Source organism: Barbus barbus, assembly GCF_936440315.1.
Source record: "Barbus barbus genome assembly, chromosome: 34".
NCBI lineage: Eukaryota > Metazoa > Chordata > Actinopteri > Cypriniformes > Cyprinidae > Barbus > Barbus barbus.
The window spans coordinates 7995295-8009373 of NC_136762.1; the positions used below are offsets into that span (position 1 = coordinate 7995295).

At 37.9% G+C, this 14079-nt stretch overlaps 1 protein-coding gene across 3 annotated transcripts in view; it reads left to right on the top strand.

Annotated features, from left to right (window-relative positions):
- The window catches only part of LOC306854604 (neurobeachin-like), a gene marked incomplete at its 5' end in the record, with an annotated part of 285564 nt that overhangs the window by 93846 nt on the left and 177639 nt on the right, over positions 1-14079 (top strand). For all 3 annotated transcript variants that reach the window (XM_079392763.1, XM_079392762.1, XM_079392764.1), the window contains 2 exons: positions 9566-9645; positions 11638-11700. In XM_079392763.1, coding sequence (XP_079248889.1) covers positions 9566-9645; positions 11638-11700 — 143 coding nt within the window. The remainder of the gene's footprint in view (positions 1-9565; positions 9646-11637; positions 11701-14079) is intronic.

A 14079-nucleotide genomic window follows, 5' to 3' on the forward strand; every position in this document is an offset into this window, starting at 1 on the left:
TCCACTGATAGAGTACAATTTGGTGTCATATTACTTTACTTTTTCTGAAGAAGTAAAGGCACAAATTTGGAGTGAGAACTATTAGTGTCACGATGCACACAGTGGGGAGGAACGAGGAACATGGAGATGAGGATGCAACTCAAAATAACAGTCTTTAATAAATCCAAAAGCGCAAGACAAGGCAAGGCTGAGGCAGACAGGAACACAGGGGTTGTAACGAGTAGACCAGACGAAAACTAACTGAACAGACAGGAACTTAAATACACAGGATGGAACTAAATAATTAATCAAACACAGGTGAACGGAATCATAATCAAACTAAACAAGGACAGGAAAATGACCAAATAAGGAAACAGGAACAAACACGGGGAAAACGAAACCAAAACAGATCATAACTGTGACAATTAGATATGATCATTAAATATGTAAGACGCTGCATTATTTTATATTAATTATTGTAAAAAAAAATGTATTGACTTAAAACGTGCTTTGTAGTGTCTCGCATATTGCACGACCAGTTACTGTCGAAAATTGTGACATTTTAAATACTTTAATTTTAATAATTCAAGTTAATTGTAATTCATTTTGTGTAATTTTTCTTTAAAAAATTGCAAATTAAACATGGGACCAAAATTCCTATAATTTTTTTTTTTTTTAAACATACATTTTTACTCCCATATACTTAATATTACTGACAATTGTGTTACCCATTCATTATTATTATTGTTAATTCATTAATTTATTTTGTATATTTTATTTTTTATTTAATATGAATATAATATTTTGCTTGAAAATAACTGAATTATAAATCAAGGTGTTAAACTATTCAAACGTACATTTTAGCTAGATTTTGGAAAATCTTTTTATGCATTAAATATAAAATAAAACATATTTTTAATGTTGCTCAGCACTGTTGCATTACCTAAAACTCTGTCTGTTTTACCACGTCACCTGCACTTCACCTCAGTCAATCTTCCACTTTGTCTAAAAGCGTCTGTATGAAATCCCCATGTACTCACAAGAGCTTCTCGTGGACTCTGTCTCCTCGTCATGTCCGCAGTTATCATGAGTGGCAACAGCGGCTTAGATTTTCACCCCGCTGCTGTCACCTCCTGATGAGAAGCAGCACTTTTGAATAAACCTAGCTTCATGCTGGTGCTTCTCCCTGAAATTTGGCACTTTTCTTTTAGTTTCTTATAGCCCTCTTTCATGGCTTTTAACTGTACCTCTCACTCTCTTATTCTATTCTTTCGTGTCTTATAACACGCTTTCCGGTGCACACTCTCTTTTTCCTCTCCTCTGTTCTTTCGTCTCTCTTTTCCTCATGCTAGAGCTTCCACTGTCCTCTCTGTAAAGATTTCCTGCTGAAGTTGAAAGCACTCACAGCTAGAATCTTTTAGACTTTCATGTCCTCTGAATAATTTACAAATATTCTCTGAATAAATCACTCGTTTCGAGGTCAGGAGTTTGTTTTATGCTCTCGACTATTTTAGAAAAATTTTGTGGTTTGTTAAAACACAGAGAGGCAAAAATTGCCTCGTGCAAACGTTTTGCATAAATTGACTGTATATACAGGAATTCGTGTTAGCACGATGGCATTCAGTGACTTTAATAAGCAGAAGACAGACAGATTAAAAGGATTTCAGAGATGCAGCATGCTTGCACATTCACTGTGGGACTGGGAAATCTAATTGTGCTCAATTATTCCTTTTATTCTGCTCCTGTGATCTGGATTCTGTACAGAATATGAGCCAAGCATAACCTTAGCTGAATTTGCATTAAATGAAGAATCAAGAGCTATAGATTAGCACCAAGGATAAATGGCTGCTTTTATACAGTCAGTGCTTATTTTTGCAGAGCTTTTAGTTTTAATCATAAGTGTTGTCTTTTGACAAAAATATCCTTTACATATAGTCAATATCATCATCATATTCCCTAAATTCTGATTCTGTATAAACTGTATCTCATTTTAGCTGACAAACACATTTGGTAATACTTTGGGGACTAATTATATATATATATATATATATATATATATATATGTGTTTTCCAGTGTTATTTTTTTTATTCTTTTTCATTGTCATAATTTTGACAATACACAACGTTGCATTACCAATCAAAGGGCTGGTTTAGGGCTGGTAAGATTAAATAAAAAATACAGTAAATCCTGTGCTCATTTCAAAATAGAAAGTTCAAAAGAAGCATTCATTTTTTTAAATAGAATAAAATCTTTGTAACATTATAAATGTATTTTGATCAGTTTAATGTGTCCTTGTTAAATAGAAGTATTAATTTAAAACATTATAATAATCTTACTGACCTCAAACAGTTGGTTGGTAAATTTGTTGACGAGACACTGAAGACACGCTGGAGAAACAGCTGCGTAGCTAAACGCAGAAACTAATCGACCACATGTTCTTTGGACACGTTGATCCATGGTCTATTATTCTCTTTGCCTGCTGCTTTTCAAGATAAGACAGTCTTTCATCTTCTTTATTCTTAATAATCTTCAAGAGTAAATGTGGTTGTGTTATGTTCGTTAGATATCCAATTTGTCTTTATAACATTCTGAAATGATTCTGGTGTGTTTTATGTGAGCCTGAAGAAAGAGTAATTAATTATCTGAGGCACAGTAATATCAAATCTTCCCAGATTGTCATCATTTGCTTCTCCGCAATCATCTCTTTTGCTATCAATAAAAAAAGCAGAAAGCCTTCCACCGATAAAATTATAGATCATTTTTGGTTAAATGGTTAAGCCTGTAATTTGGCTTAGTAGTGGATTGTATTACTGATTTTGCTGAGTTTTTTTTGTGTTGTTGACCCATCGGCCTTGTTTCGATTCCACACACAAACAGATTCAGATCGCTGCGGTTGGCTGGTGCGGGGGTGGATTGGAGTAGAGATGGCGGGTGACTAGCATGGGTCGTGCCAACTGTACTGTGTTTTGTTTTGAAATGAGAGCCCAGTCTCACTTTTTTTATTCCTAATGGTCAGTGGTCTCTCAATGTTGTTTTTGAGGCTGCCAGGCACTGGAAAAGCCCTTACAGCAATTAAAATTGTCTCCTGCTGTCCATGGTTGTTGAAGCCAAGTAGTAAATCATTCTTTCAGACAGAGAGTTTCATGTGGAGGTTAAGATGTTGTAAATAACATGAGGTCATGTGCCAGAATTATTATGCTCTGCAAGGATACATTTATTTGAACAAAAATACTGTAAAACACTAATGTTGTTTGTTTTCTATTTGAATATATTTTAAAATGTAATTTATTCCTCTAATGCAAAGCTGAATTTCCAGCATCATTACTCCAGTCTTTATTGTCACATGATCCTTTAGAAATCATTCTAACATGCTGCTAAAGAAAGAATTCTTATTATTGGATTATTATTGAAAACATTATTATTATTATTATTATTATTATTGAAAACAGTTGTGCTACTTTCATTTTATTTACAATTTAGATTGTACAATCACTAGAAAGTGAAAATTTAACAACACTATTTAAACAAATCTTACAATGTGTTTGTTTTTTTTAGTTTTTATCAATTTGATCAATTTATTATTTATTTATATATATATATATGAAAAAATCAAATTATTTATAAAATACATTAAATCTCAAAATCTGTGTTTGTTGTGTGTGTGTATTAATTACACACACACATATGAACAAAAATCATATAAATAATTTATAGAATACGTAAAATCTGTATTATATGCACCGAAATTTACACACACACAAAATATTCCTTTAAAACATGAATAAGGCATATTTTCTTTGGGGGAGAATAATCAATCATATAGCATAAACCAACAATAATTTCAAAATAAGATAAAAACAAAATGGATATCTAAAGAACATAACATGATTGTACACACACAAGTGCAGAAGATGAAGGACTATCTTATCTTTAAAAACAGCTGGCACTGAGATTAATACATTCTCATGAACCTCCAAACCCCTGCGACACACAAAGAAACTCTCAAACAAGTTTGACAATCATGCCAGGTGAAGAGGTCTGAGAATAGCTCTCCTAAACTATGTAAAAGTATTTGTAGGTAATTCTCTGTGGTGGTCCACATTGATTTATTCTTCATTTGTCAAACGCAGCAGTCTTTTTTTTTTTTTTTTTGTCTTTCCCCACAAAGGAATGGGTTATAGAGAAAGCAGTATAACATAATGAAGTGTTCAATTACTGCAACAAAGACTTCTGTTTTACATTGGAGTAACATCAGCTAACCACAAACCTTTCTCTCTCTCACACTCTCTCTATCTCTGTAAAACCAAGCAAGACCTCACAAATTAAAGGCATGCATCACTCCTGCCTATTGTCTTCAACAGCACAGACAGTCTTTCCACAGCAGTGTCTTGAGGAACATAGAAAGACTCCCTCAAGAAGCATAAAGCACACAAGCGAACAGTCCTTTTGTGCATACTTAACTTTAATTTTTGCATATAACAAACCTCAGGACAGTGATAGAGCTGTCTGTAGATGTCTGTGCCATTAAATTGAATGTGTTGGTGTTTGAGTAGCTAGTTGTAAACATGTTGACAGATTGACTAACTTTCACTAAATGAGATTCAGTTCAAACTGTTGCTTTCTTGTGACTACAATTGACCTGAAAGAGAAAATAGACTGTAGAGGAAGTTAAAAACAGGTGACGTTATGACGTTATATACGTCAGGCCATCCAAGATGTAGATGAGTTTGTTTCTTCATTTAGAGAAATTGAGCATACACTTGCTCACACCGATGGATCCTCTGCAGTGAATGGGTGCCGTCAGAAGGAGAATCCAAACAGCTAATAAAAAGATCACAATTATCCACGATTAATCCACATGACTCCAGTCCATCAATTAGCGTCTTGTGAAATGAGACATTGCAACTGTTAACTTTGCAACGGTTGCTGCCAGCTGAAATACAAGTCCATTATCCATAATATTGCTTTATTCAGTGAAAAAGTTATCTCGTCTGAATTAGGAGAGATATATGCACAGAACAAGCACCGTTTACAAGCAAAAACAGTCTGACGCAACTCTAAACAAATATGTCATTGGATTTGATGTGAGGACTTTTTCACTGAAGGAAGCGTTATGGATTCCTTATTATAGATTATGGTATTTTGGTCCAAAGCGACAGATTAAAGTTAAAACATTAATGTGCATGATTGTGTTTTTGAGAAAGCAACGTTTATGCATGGTTAGTGAAAAACAAAAATTTTGAAGTCACTGAAATAAGACCATAAAACACATACAGAACAAGTTCACAAGACTTTTGAGAACCGGATCTTGTAGCCTAGAATTTTTGCTTCAAAATCATCTTGTTTATTTGCTCACAGAAAACAATATATTGATTTAAATTTTTAAAGACATGTTTTGTGATTGAAAGCCTATATGCGAGGGAGTGGTAATGGCCTTGAATATTAAGTGATTTTCACCTGAGAGACAAAGGGCCCTCCCCTAATGGCCCATCAGTGTGACTGTGACTTTGAGGCAGGTACGAGAGAATGTGAGATTGAAAAAATGTTTTTTTTTAATTATTTGTATTTTATTTACAACAGTATAATCAAAACATACATAATGAAGGTCAAAGACACAGTATTGTGCACACTGATCTAACCACAGAGATGTGAACAGACTTTGAGTCATTCCTGCAACAGATTCTGTTCAACAAGTGAAACAAGTAAATCATACCTGATATTTATGCCTAATGGTTAGAGAGTCGGACTCGTAATCCAAAGGTTGCGGGTTCGCATCTCGGGCCGGCAGGGATTGTAGGTGGGGGGAGTGAATGTCCAGCGCTCTCTCCACCCTCAATATCATGACTGAGGTGCCCTTGAGCAAGGCACCGAACCCCCAACTGCTCCCCGGGCGCCGCAGCATAAATGGCTGCCCACTGCTCCGGTGTGTGTTCACGGTGTGTGTGTGTTCACTGCTGTGTGGGTTAAATGCAGAGCACGAATTCCGAGTATGGGTCACCATACTTGGCTGTATGTCACTTCACTTCACTTCATATAGCCATCCTGAACATCATGTTTGATTTTATAGTATAGAAGATATGATTCTGCAGTCATAGACTCACGCATGCTTTGTACTATAAAAGGATGAACTTTGTACTATAAAAAATATATTTTATATCCGAGAACTAATTGTTATCGTTTAGCACACTATTAAAATATATTTGTGAACAGATTATTAATAATAAACGGTCTAAACATTCTTAGATGGTAGCATTCATCGTGTTGTAGTTTGGGAACAACCCAACTAGTAATGTGTTCAAGTTTATGTCACAATAACACGTTAACTAATGCAAAAAAGAAACATTACTTACTCATCAGATCGATCTTCTCTACTGGATGAAATATTGTTCTTCTTTTGAGAGAAATCCAGCGTGTCTTCTTCCAGAAATGAACAGTAGCCACAATGAAGGACTATTCTTCAAAAGCACAAAGTTTAGTTGTTATTATGAGTGTATACAAATAAAAGTAGACCCCTTACAGATTCGAATGGTGTATTGCTCTTATCTGAATGATCAAAAATGGCAGAGTAATTCAGGCTCATTTCTGCTTTATCAGGAAAATATGCCACAAAACGCAGATATGAATATGTTTTTTTTTTTACAAACACGCAGCTGTTCACTTCACAAGACATTAACTGATGGACTAGAGTTGTGTGGATTACTTGTGGATTATTGTTATAAAGCTGAATTTCTCCAAATCTGTTCCTGTGAACTACTCTACATCATGCATGGCCTGAGGGTGAGAACATTTTCAGCAAATTTTCATTTTTGGGTCAACTACTATGACTCACTATAGCGCCCTCTGTGGTAATCCTGGGAAGTGTGAAATTGTTTTTGCGTGCACTTGGTTAATCACCTTTGTTAATATTTAGCTGGTCAAAACCCAAGTCCAGTTCTGCTGCGAGTAAGCTTTGTGTAAAACTCCAGGGGCTGAATAAATTCTCCTCCTTTTGGCTTCGTTTTCCCATTTTCCTGGCTTTAGAAGATAAGCCATAGTATGACTCCAAACCCAATTACAGCATATTTACTGTGGCCTGCATTAATATTTACACCCTCTGAAGGGATCGTTTTTAATTTCACTTCTGTATATGTCCTGCAGATCCATTTTGATATGAAGCTTTCACATATACTGCTGTTTGGGCCAATCTTAAGGATAGTGCACTGCGTAGGGGGGATGTGAGAGTACATATGCATTGATTATCTGTTTGGCACAATGCCAGATTCATTACTCTTTGCAAATAAGAGACAGCGTTTGCAGTGCATGTTCATATTCGCAATCAATTAAATGATACAGGAAGAAGTGTTATTAAGTAAAAGATATATCAGTCATTCTATTGATCTGTTTAGTTTTGTTTTAGTCATGACTGTGATCTTCTAATGAGATCCAGTAGACAGGCAAATTAATTAAAAATATTTTTTTTCCCTTTGTTTTGCTCAATTTGGAGATAAACTTGGCACCAATTTATGGCCAGTTGTTCCAAAGTCTCTTAGATTGCAGATTTTGGTGTTTACTAATGAAATGACGTGTTTAATATTATTAGTTTTAATACTCTAATGGCTGTTCAGATTAATGTGGGCTAAGGAATAATCAATTTTTTTGGATAAATTATGAATTATTTAGAGAAAAATGCATACTGTAATCCCTCAACATATTGACTGGGTAGCTAACATGCGATGATCTCACTTTAAAAAGTGCTTGCTTTAAAAACGATCACATTGAATGAATGACAAAGGCAATGGACAATCCACTGCAGACTCTTAAACTAAACTAGATAATCTGTTTAATAAACGCAATGCTAATCTTGTCTATGAAATGATTGATGAAAATGTTTATTGGCATTGAAGACAATGCAGAAAGATGTATTTCGACAATAAAACCTGCTTGAGCTGAATGCAGAACACTGGTAAACTGAGATAATTAACACTTTACTAGCGAGTTGATTAGCTCACTCAAATGCATATTATGTAAAAGACATTAATCAGCTGCATCCACAACACAAACATATATTACATTTGCACAGACAATGAAACTAATACACGGAATTACATTCTAGATGTGTCAGTCACATTGCGAACATGCTGTAATATTGTAAACAGTCTCTAAGAAAAAAAAGCATGTTTTTTATTGTTTTATTATTTTGCACATACAGTAGCTAAAATTGTTTTTAAAAAGTACACTAAAACACTATAGAAATTTTATGATGGAAATTTTAAATTTAAAACCGAAAAAAAACTAGGATGAAAAAAAATGCATTTAATGTTTGAATTGTTTAATATTTGTGTTAATATTCAATAAATATTTAGAAGAATTTTATAATTAGTAACTGGACTGCTTCCATTTATTCAGAAATATATAGTGAAACAAAATCTGGACAAGTTGATCTTTATTTTGAGGTAAATGGAAAAACAGCTCCAGTTGCTTGAAATTATGCTTTACAGTTCTTGATGAATGAAACCTTTAGAGACACGTAATTTCTCAAAAAATTGCTGGTCGCCGCTGTCAAATAAATTAGGGAAAGAGACATTTTAAATGAAGCAGAGTTGATCATTTTAGACAGTGTAGTAACTGTAATGAGGTGAACGAGACGTGAGACGGATCCATTTGAAAGCCTTTATTAATAAACATAATAACAGACAGGGTCAAAACACCAGCAAACGGGTAAGGCACAGGCAAGACACAAGAGTAATCCTAGGGCATGCGCGGGTCCTCGATCGGTGAACAATATCCAGAGAGCTTGAGAAGAGGGGTAGTCCGATAACCTGAGCAATAATCCAAACGAGGTAAGCACAGAGTCCGAAACGGTGAGACAAGGGTAAATCCACGATACAAGGGCAAGAAACAGGAAACGAGACTATAAAGAAAATAAACTAAACTTAGACTTCGAGAACACAGAATGGCTCGGTAAGGCAGCTAACATTTGGGGAGTGCTATACGCAGAACAATACTCGGCCGAGAGGAAGAGGAATCCATGGTTTATGTAGGGTGTGTGATCAGTGCAATCAGCTGTGTGTCGTCAGTACAATGGATGATGGGAATTGTAGTCTGAGGTGGCATGCAACAGTTAGTGTGGTGTGGAGTCCATGTGGTGAGCAGATTCATGACAGTAACGAATGACTGGGGGTGATCAGACCTCCCGAGATGAATGTGTGAATATGACAGCTAAACAATTTGTTTCATTTTATATCAATGCTGAGGCCGTTCCCAGTAAAACAGCAAATGAAAAGCTGTCACACATGCACACTGTGCTCAAAAGGAGCTCTAGGAGGATGAGAGACCATCGCAGATGTTGCTGAAATGCACTGTGGCCTGTTGAGCTGTCTTCCCGTCTGGAGTTAATAAGGGCTTGGCTTTTCTTCTGTGAACTCTGACCTCTGTAAAGCTCCTTTCGGCTGCCAGAAGCTGCTGTCCGTGTCGCAGCTCTCCACTGACACTCTTTGACACTGTTGCTATGAATTTAAGGCCAATATCTGTGAAACTTTAAACATGACATTTTTGAGATGTAGTGCAGTTTATTGTAACAGTTCCTCTGTGACTTTGTGTTAGCAGACGGTCCTCGGCCCTCGCAGAAAGAGATCACCTCCCTCAGAGCCTTCATGCTGCTCTTCCTCAAACAGCTCATACTGAAGGTGAGCAGCATTAAATATATTCAGATATTGTGTAACTGGATAATAATTAGCATATGCACATGAATAAAAATACAAATATAATGACTTAACTTATATCCCCAATCATACAACTCTTGTTGTATGATGCAAAGAATACAGTTCTTGTTGACTTTTTTTATTTATTAAGGCAGATAAAATACAATTAGGAAGTTGGCATGTCCTGCTCAATAATGATATAAAAATATAATTGTATTTTAATAATAATTTTTAAATAATTTTAATTACAACAATAATTAGTCATTTTTGTTTGTGATTTTTTTTTTTTTTTTTTTTTTTTTTTTTTTTTTTTAAATACATTTAGGAAGTTCACATAAAACTTAAAAAAAAAAAACTATTTTTTTCATTTTATTTTAATAATAGTTTTCGAATTATTAAGTTGGCTTGAGACAGCATAGGTAGCCCAGAAACGACATAGCAATACCCTAGCAACCACCCCGGATACCCTAGCAATCGCATATCAACACCCTAGCAACCACCCAGAATACCTTAGCAACCACCCCTAGTGCCATAGCAACCACATATCAACATCCTAGCAACCATCCCTAGTACCATAGCAATCGCATATCAACATCCTAGCAACCAACCAGAATAACTTAGCAATCACATAGCACCATTCTAACAACCACCCTGACTACCCTAATAACCGCATAGCAACACCATAACAACCACCTTGGGTACCCTAGCAACCGCATATCAACACCTTAATAACCACCCCGGGTACCCTAGCAACCACATAGCAAGACCCTAGCAACCATCCAGAATACCTTAGCAATAGTTCTTAGCCATATGAACTAATTTAAGCTTACATTCTAATATTTCTAATATATTTCTATCTGTCTATCTGACAGACTGCATTGCTTTCAAAACATTCAAGCTTTAAGCTTTAAAACTACTTTAAACTTCAAACTGTTTCAGAACTGTTTCCAAACCGTCAAACTTTCAAAACTTAAGACTTTCAAACTTTCTGGTCAGGCTTTCTCAAGCCAGTTTAAAGTTTGTCTTGACAAACTTTTTTATCTAGTTTTAAATATAATTAATAATCATTCATTCTTGTTTACATTTTTGTTGTTGTAAGGTAGTTATAATACATTTGGGAAGGTCACGTGCTACTTAATATATAAAAACAAACACACACACACACACACACACACACACATATACAGTACATATACATATAAAATGCTTAATTAAAAAAAAAAAATATTGGTCACACTACAAGCATTGTTATATGAATGAGTGAAGGCAAAAATGTTTTTAAAAATGACAAAAAAAAATTAATTAAAAATTAAACGGGGACTGTTACAGAACCTGAGATATAAACGTTTCCTTAAATTTATTCATTCATATAACTTTTAACCTATCAGAATGATACCTACAGTGAATTTTATTTTTAATTGTGTGTCTGTCACAAATACACACGTGTTGATTTATCAAAGTACAGAGAACAGCAGCTGAAGGGCTGTTGCTTTGGCAGGTTTTCATTCTCATTCACCAGCCCCAGCTGTTTACCATTTTCTAACAGGACCGTAGGAAAAAGTTTACACTTGTTCAGACCAGTGCTACCATATCAAGAAATCTGTCAGGTAGCCAAAGCACGAGCAAACAACAATTAGCTCTCAAGCTGCCTAAGCTCTCGCAGTAATAGGAAACGTGTGCATTCATCAGCACCGCTACAACCAGGCAGCTCATGCTGATTTCCTAATAATAAGAGACAGTTTGTAAAAGTCAGGACCCAAATTAGCTGTGAACAGTAATTTCAGCAAACGCAAACAGCCTCAATGAATTTGAACTCATTGTTATTTTGTGTGTTTTCCTCTTCTTTCCATTTATATTTCATAGTCTGTCAGCATGCTGATGGCAGTAGCAGCTTTTAAGTGCAGTTGGGTGTTTACCAACAGCATATTGCAAAAGTAGCATTGCTCAGCATTATTTGTGTTTTTTTTTATTCGTCAGGACCGAGGTGTTAAAGAAGATGAGCTTCAAAGTATTCTCAACTACCTGCTGACCATGCATAAGGTGAGTCTTCACCATATTTCAGTTTTCCCTTTGAATCTGACATACAACTGTTTTAGAAGATTTCCTTTTCTATTATGTCTCTAAATGGGCCCAATTAGGATATTTGACTGTGGAAATGTAAAATCGGTAACTCAATGACTTCCTTTTGCATTCTACCTTCAATAATGAAAATTAAGTTAAAATAGAAGTTATAATTAAGTATAAATAGATTATACATAACACTGTTGTAAAAATTTACAGTAAGTAAAAAAAAAAAGGTTTAAGTAGAACTGAATTATTAAAAGGTACAAGTACTGTTCCAGTCAAAACTTTGATTCTAATAATTTTTCCCCCTCAACTCATGAAATTAGTTCCTTAGACAATTAAAAATTGTGCCTGTGAATGTGTAATAAAAAAAAAATCTAACTTATTTATTACAGACCTAAAATAAAACATTTAAGAAAATATCTAAAAGAATATGGGCGAGGTAGTAAAGAAAAATCACCCAACAACCAGACACATACTGTAAAAATGATGTTCTTTTGGACTTTCTAATTATCAAAGAATCAAAAAAAAAAAAAAAAAAAAAAAAAAAAACAGTTTCCAAAAATATTAAGCAGCACATGTAACGGGGCTGACGAGACGTGAGACATGCGGATCCATATGCAAAGCTTTATTATACAACATGGTCATACAGGCAGGGTCAGGAGACCGCAAACAGGTATGGCAGAGGCAAGACAGAGCAATCCGAGGAGCAAGCGTGGGTCGACGAACGGCGAACAGTATCCAAAGGGGCAAGGCAGAGAGATAATCCAGAAACGAAAGCAGTAATCCAAACGGGGAGCGAACACAGTCCAAACGGCAAGGCGAAGGGGTAAATCCAGTAAACACGGGCAGGGTCAGACACGGCAGGAAAACAAGGCAAGACTAAGACTAGAACAATGGCTCTGTAAAGTTGCTATCGCTGGGTTAGTGATAAACGCTAACAATACTCGGCCCTGAGCAAGAGCAAGTCCCAGACTTAAATAATGAGTGATGGTGATTGTGAAATGTGATCAGGTGTGGGCGTGATAATTGTGAACAGCTGTGCGTGTCGTCAGTGCAATGGATTATGGGAAATGGAGTCCAATGTGCTGTGTAGTGTGAAAAGTCCATGTGGTGAACGGGTGACCTCTGGTGGTGAATGAGTGGAAGTGCATGGCCAGGATTCGTGACATAGCCCCCCCCCAAGGAGCGGCTTCCAGACGCTCCTAAACAATCCAGGAGGGCGGTGGCGCGGAGGCGGAGCAGGGGGAGGGACGGAGGGCCAGGTCCTTGAGGACGTGGGAAGACTGGGGATAGAGGCAGAACCGGCAGAGCAGGAAACCAGGGCGGAGCCAGAGGCCAGGTCAGGACCGACAGAGCAGAGGCCCACCAGGGCGGAGCAGACGGCACGGGAGCCCACCAGGGCGAAGTAGACGGGACCGGAGCCCACCAGGGCGGAGCAGACGGGACCGGAGCCCACCAGGGCGGAGCAGAAGACCACCAGACCCGAGCATAAGACCACCACGGCGGGGCAGACAACCACCAGACCAGAGGACCACCACGGCGGAGCAGATGACCACCAGACCCGAGCAGAAGACCACAGCGGAGCAGAGGACCACCAGACCGGAGCAGAAGACCACCACGGCGGGGCAGACAACCACCAGACCCGAGCAGAAGACCACCACAGGGAGGCAGACAGGGCAGGAACCCATGACAGAGACTGGGATCTGGGGAGAACAAGGACAGACAACACTGGGAGAGTCTTCGTTGCAGGGCAGGACGGGACCAGATTCCACCTGGGCGGAGCAGGAGACCCCCAGAGCCAGACAGCTGACCACCACGGCAGAGTAGACGGAGCCGGAGCCCACCAGTGTGGCGTAGACTGGGCATAGTATCTCCACGGTAAAGCGGACTGGTCAGGAAGCCATGGCAGGATCAGGGATCTGGGGAGAACAGAGACAGACACCACAGGGAGAACAGAGACAGACACCACAGAGAGAGTCCCCATGGTCACAGGAGCCGTGACCGGGCAGGTCGAAGGTTCATGGACGGCCTCTATGGCTGTGGCAGGACAGGACGAAGCTTCACAGACGGTCTCCATGGCCGTGATTGGCCAGGACGAGGATTCACAGACTGCCTCCATAGCCGTGACAGGACAGGGCGTGAGTTCACAGACGGCCTCCATAGCCGTGACAGGACAGGGCGTGAGTTCACAGACGGCCTCCTTGGCCGTGACAGGACAGGGCGTGAGTTCACAGACGGCCTCTTTGGCCGTGACAGGACAGGGCGTGAGTTCACAGACGGCCTCTTTGGCCGTGACAGGACAGGGCATGAGTTCACAGGCGGCCTCTTTGGGGCGCTCTGGAGGAGCGGGCA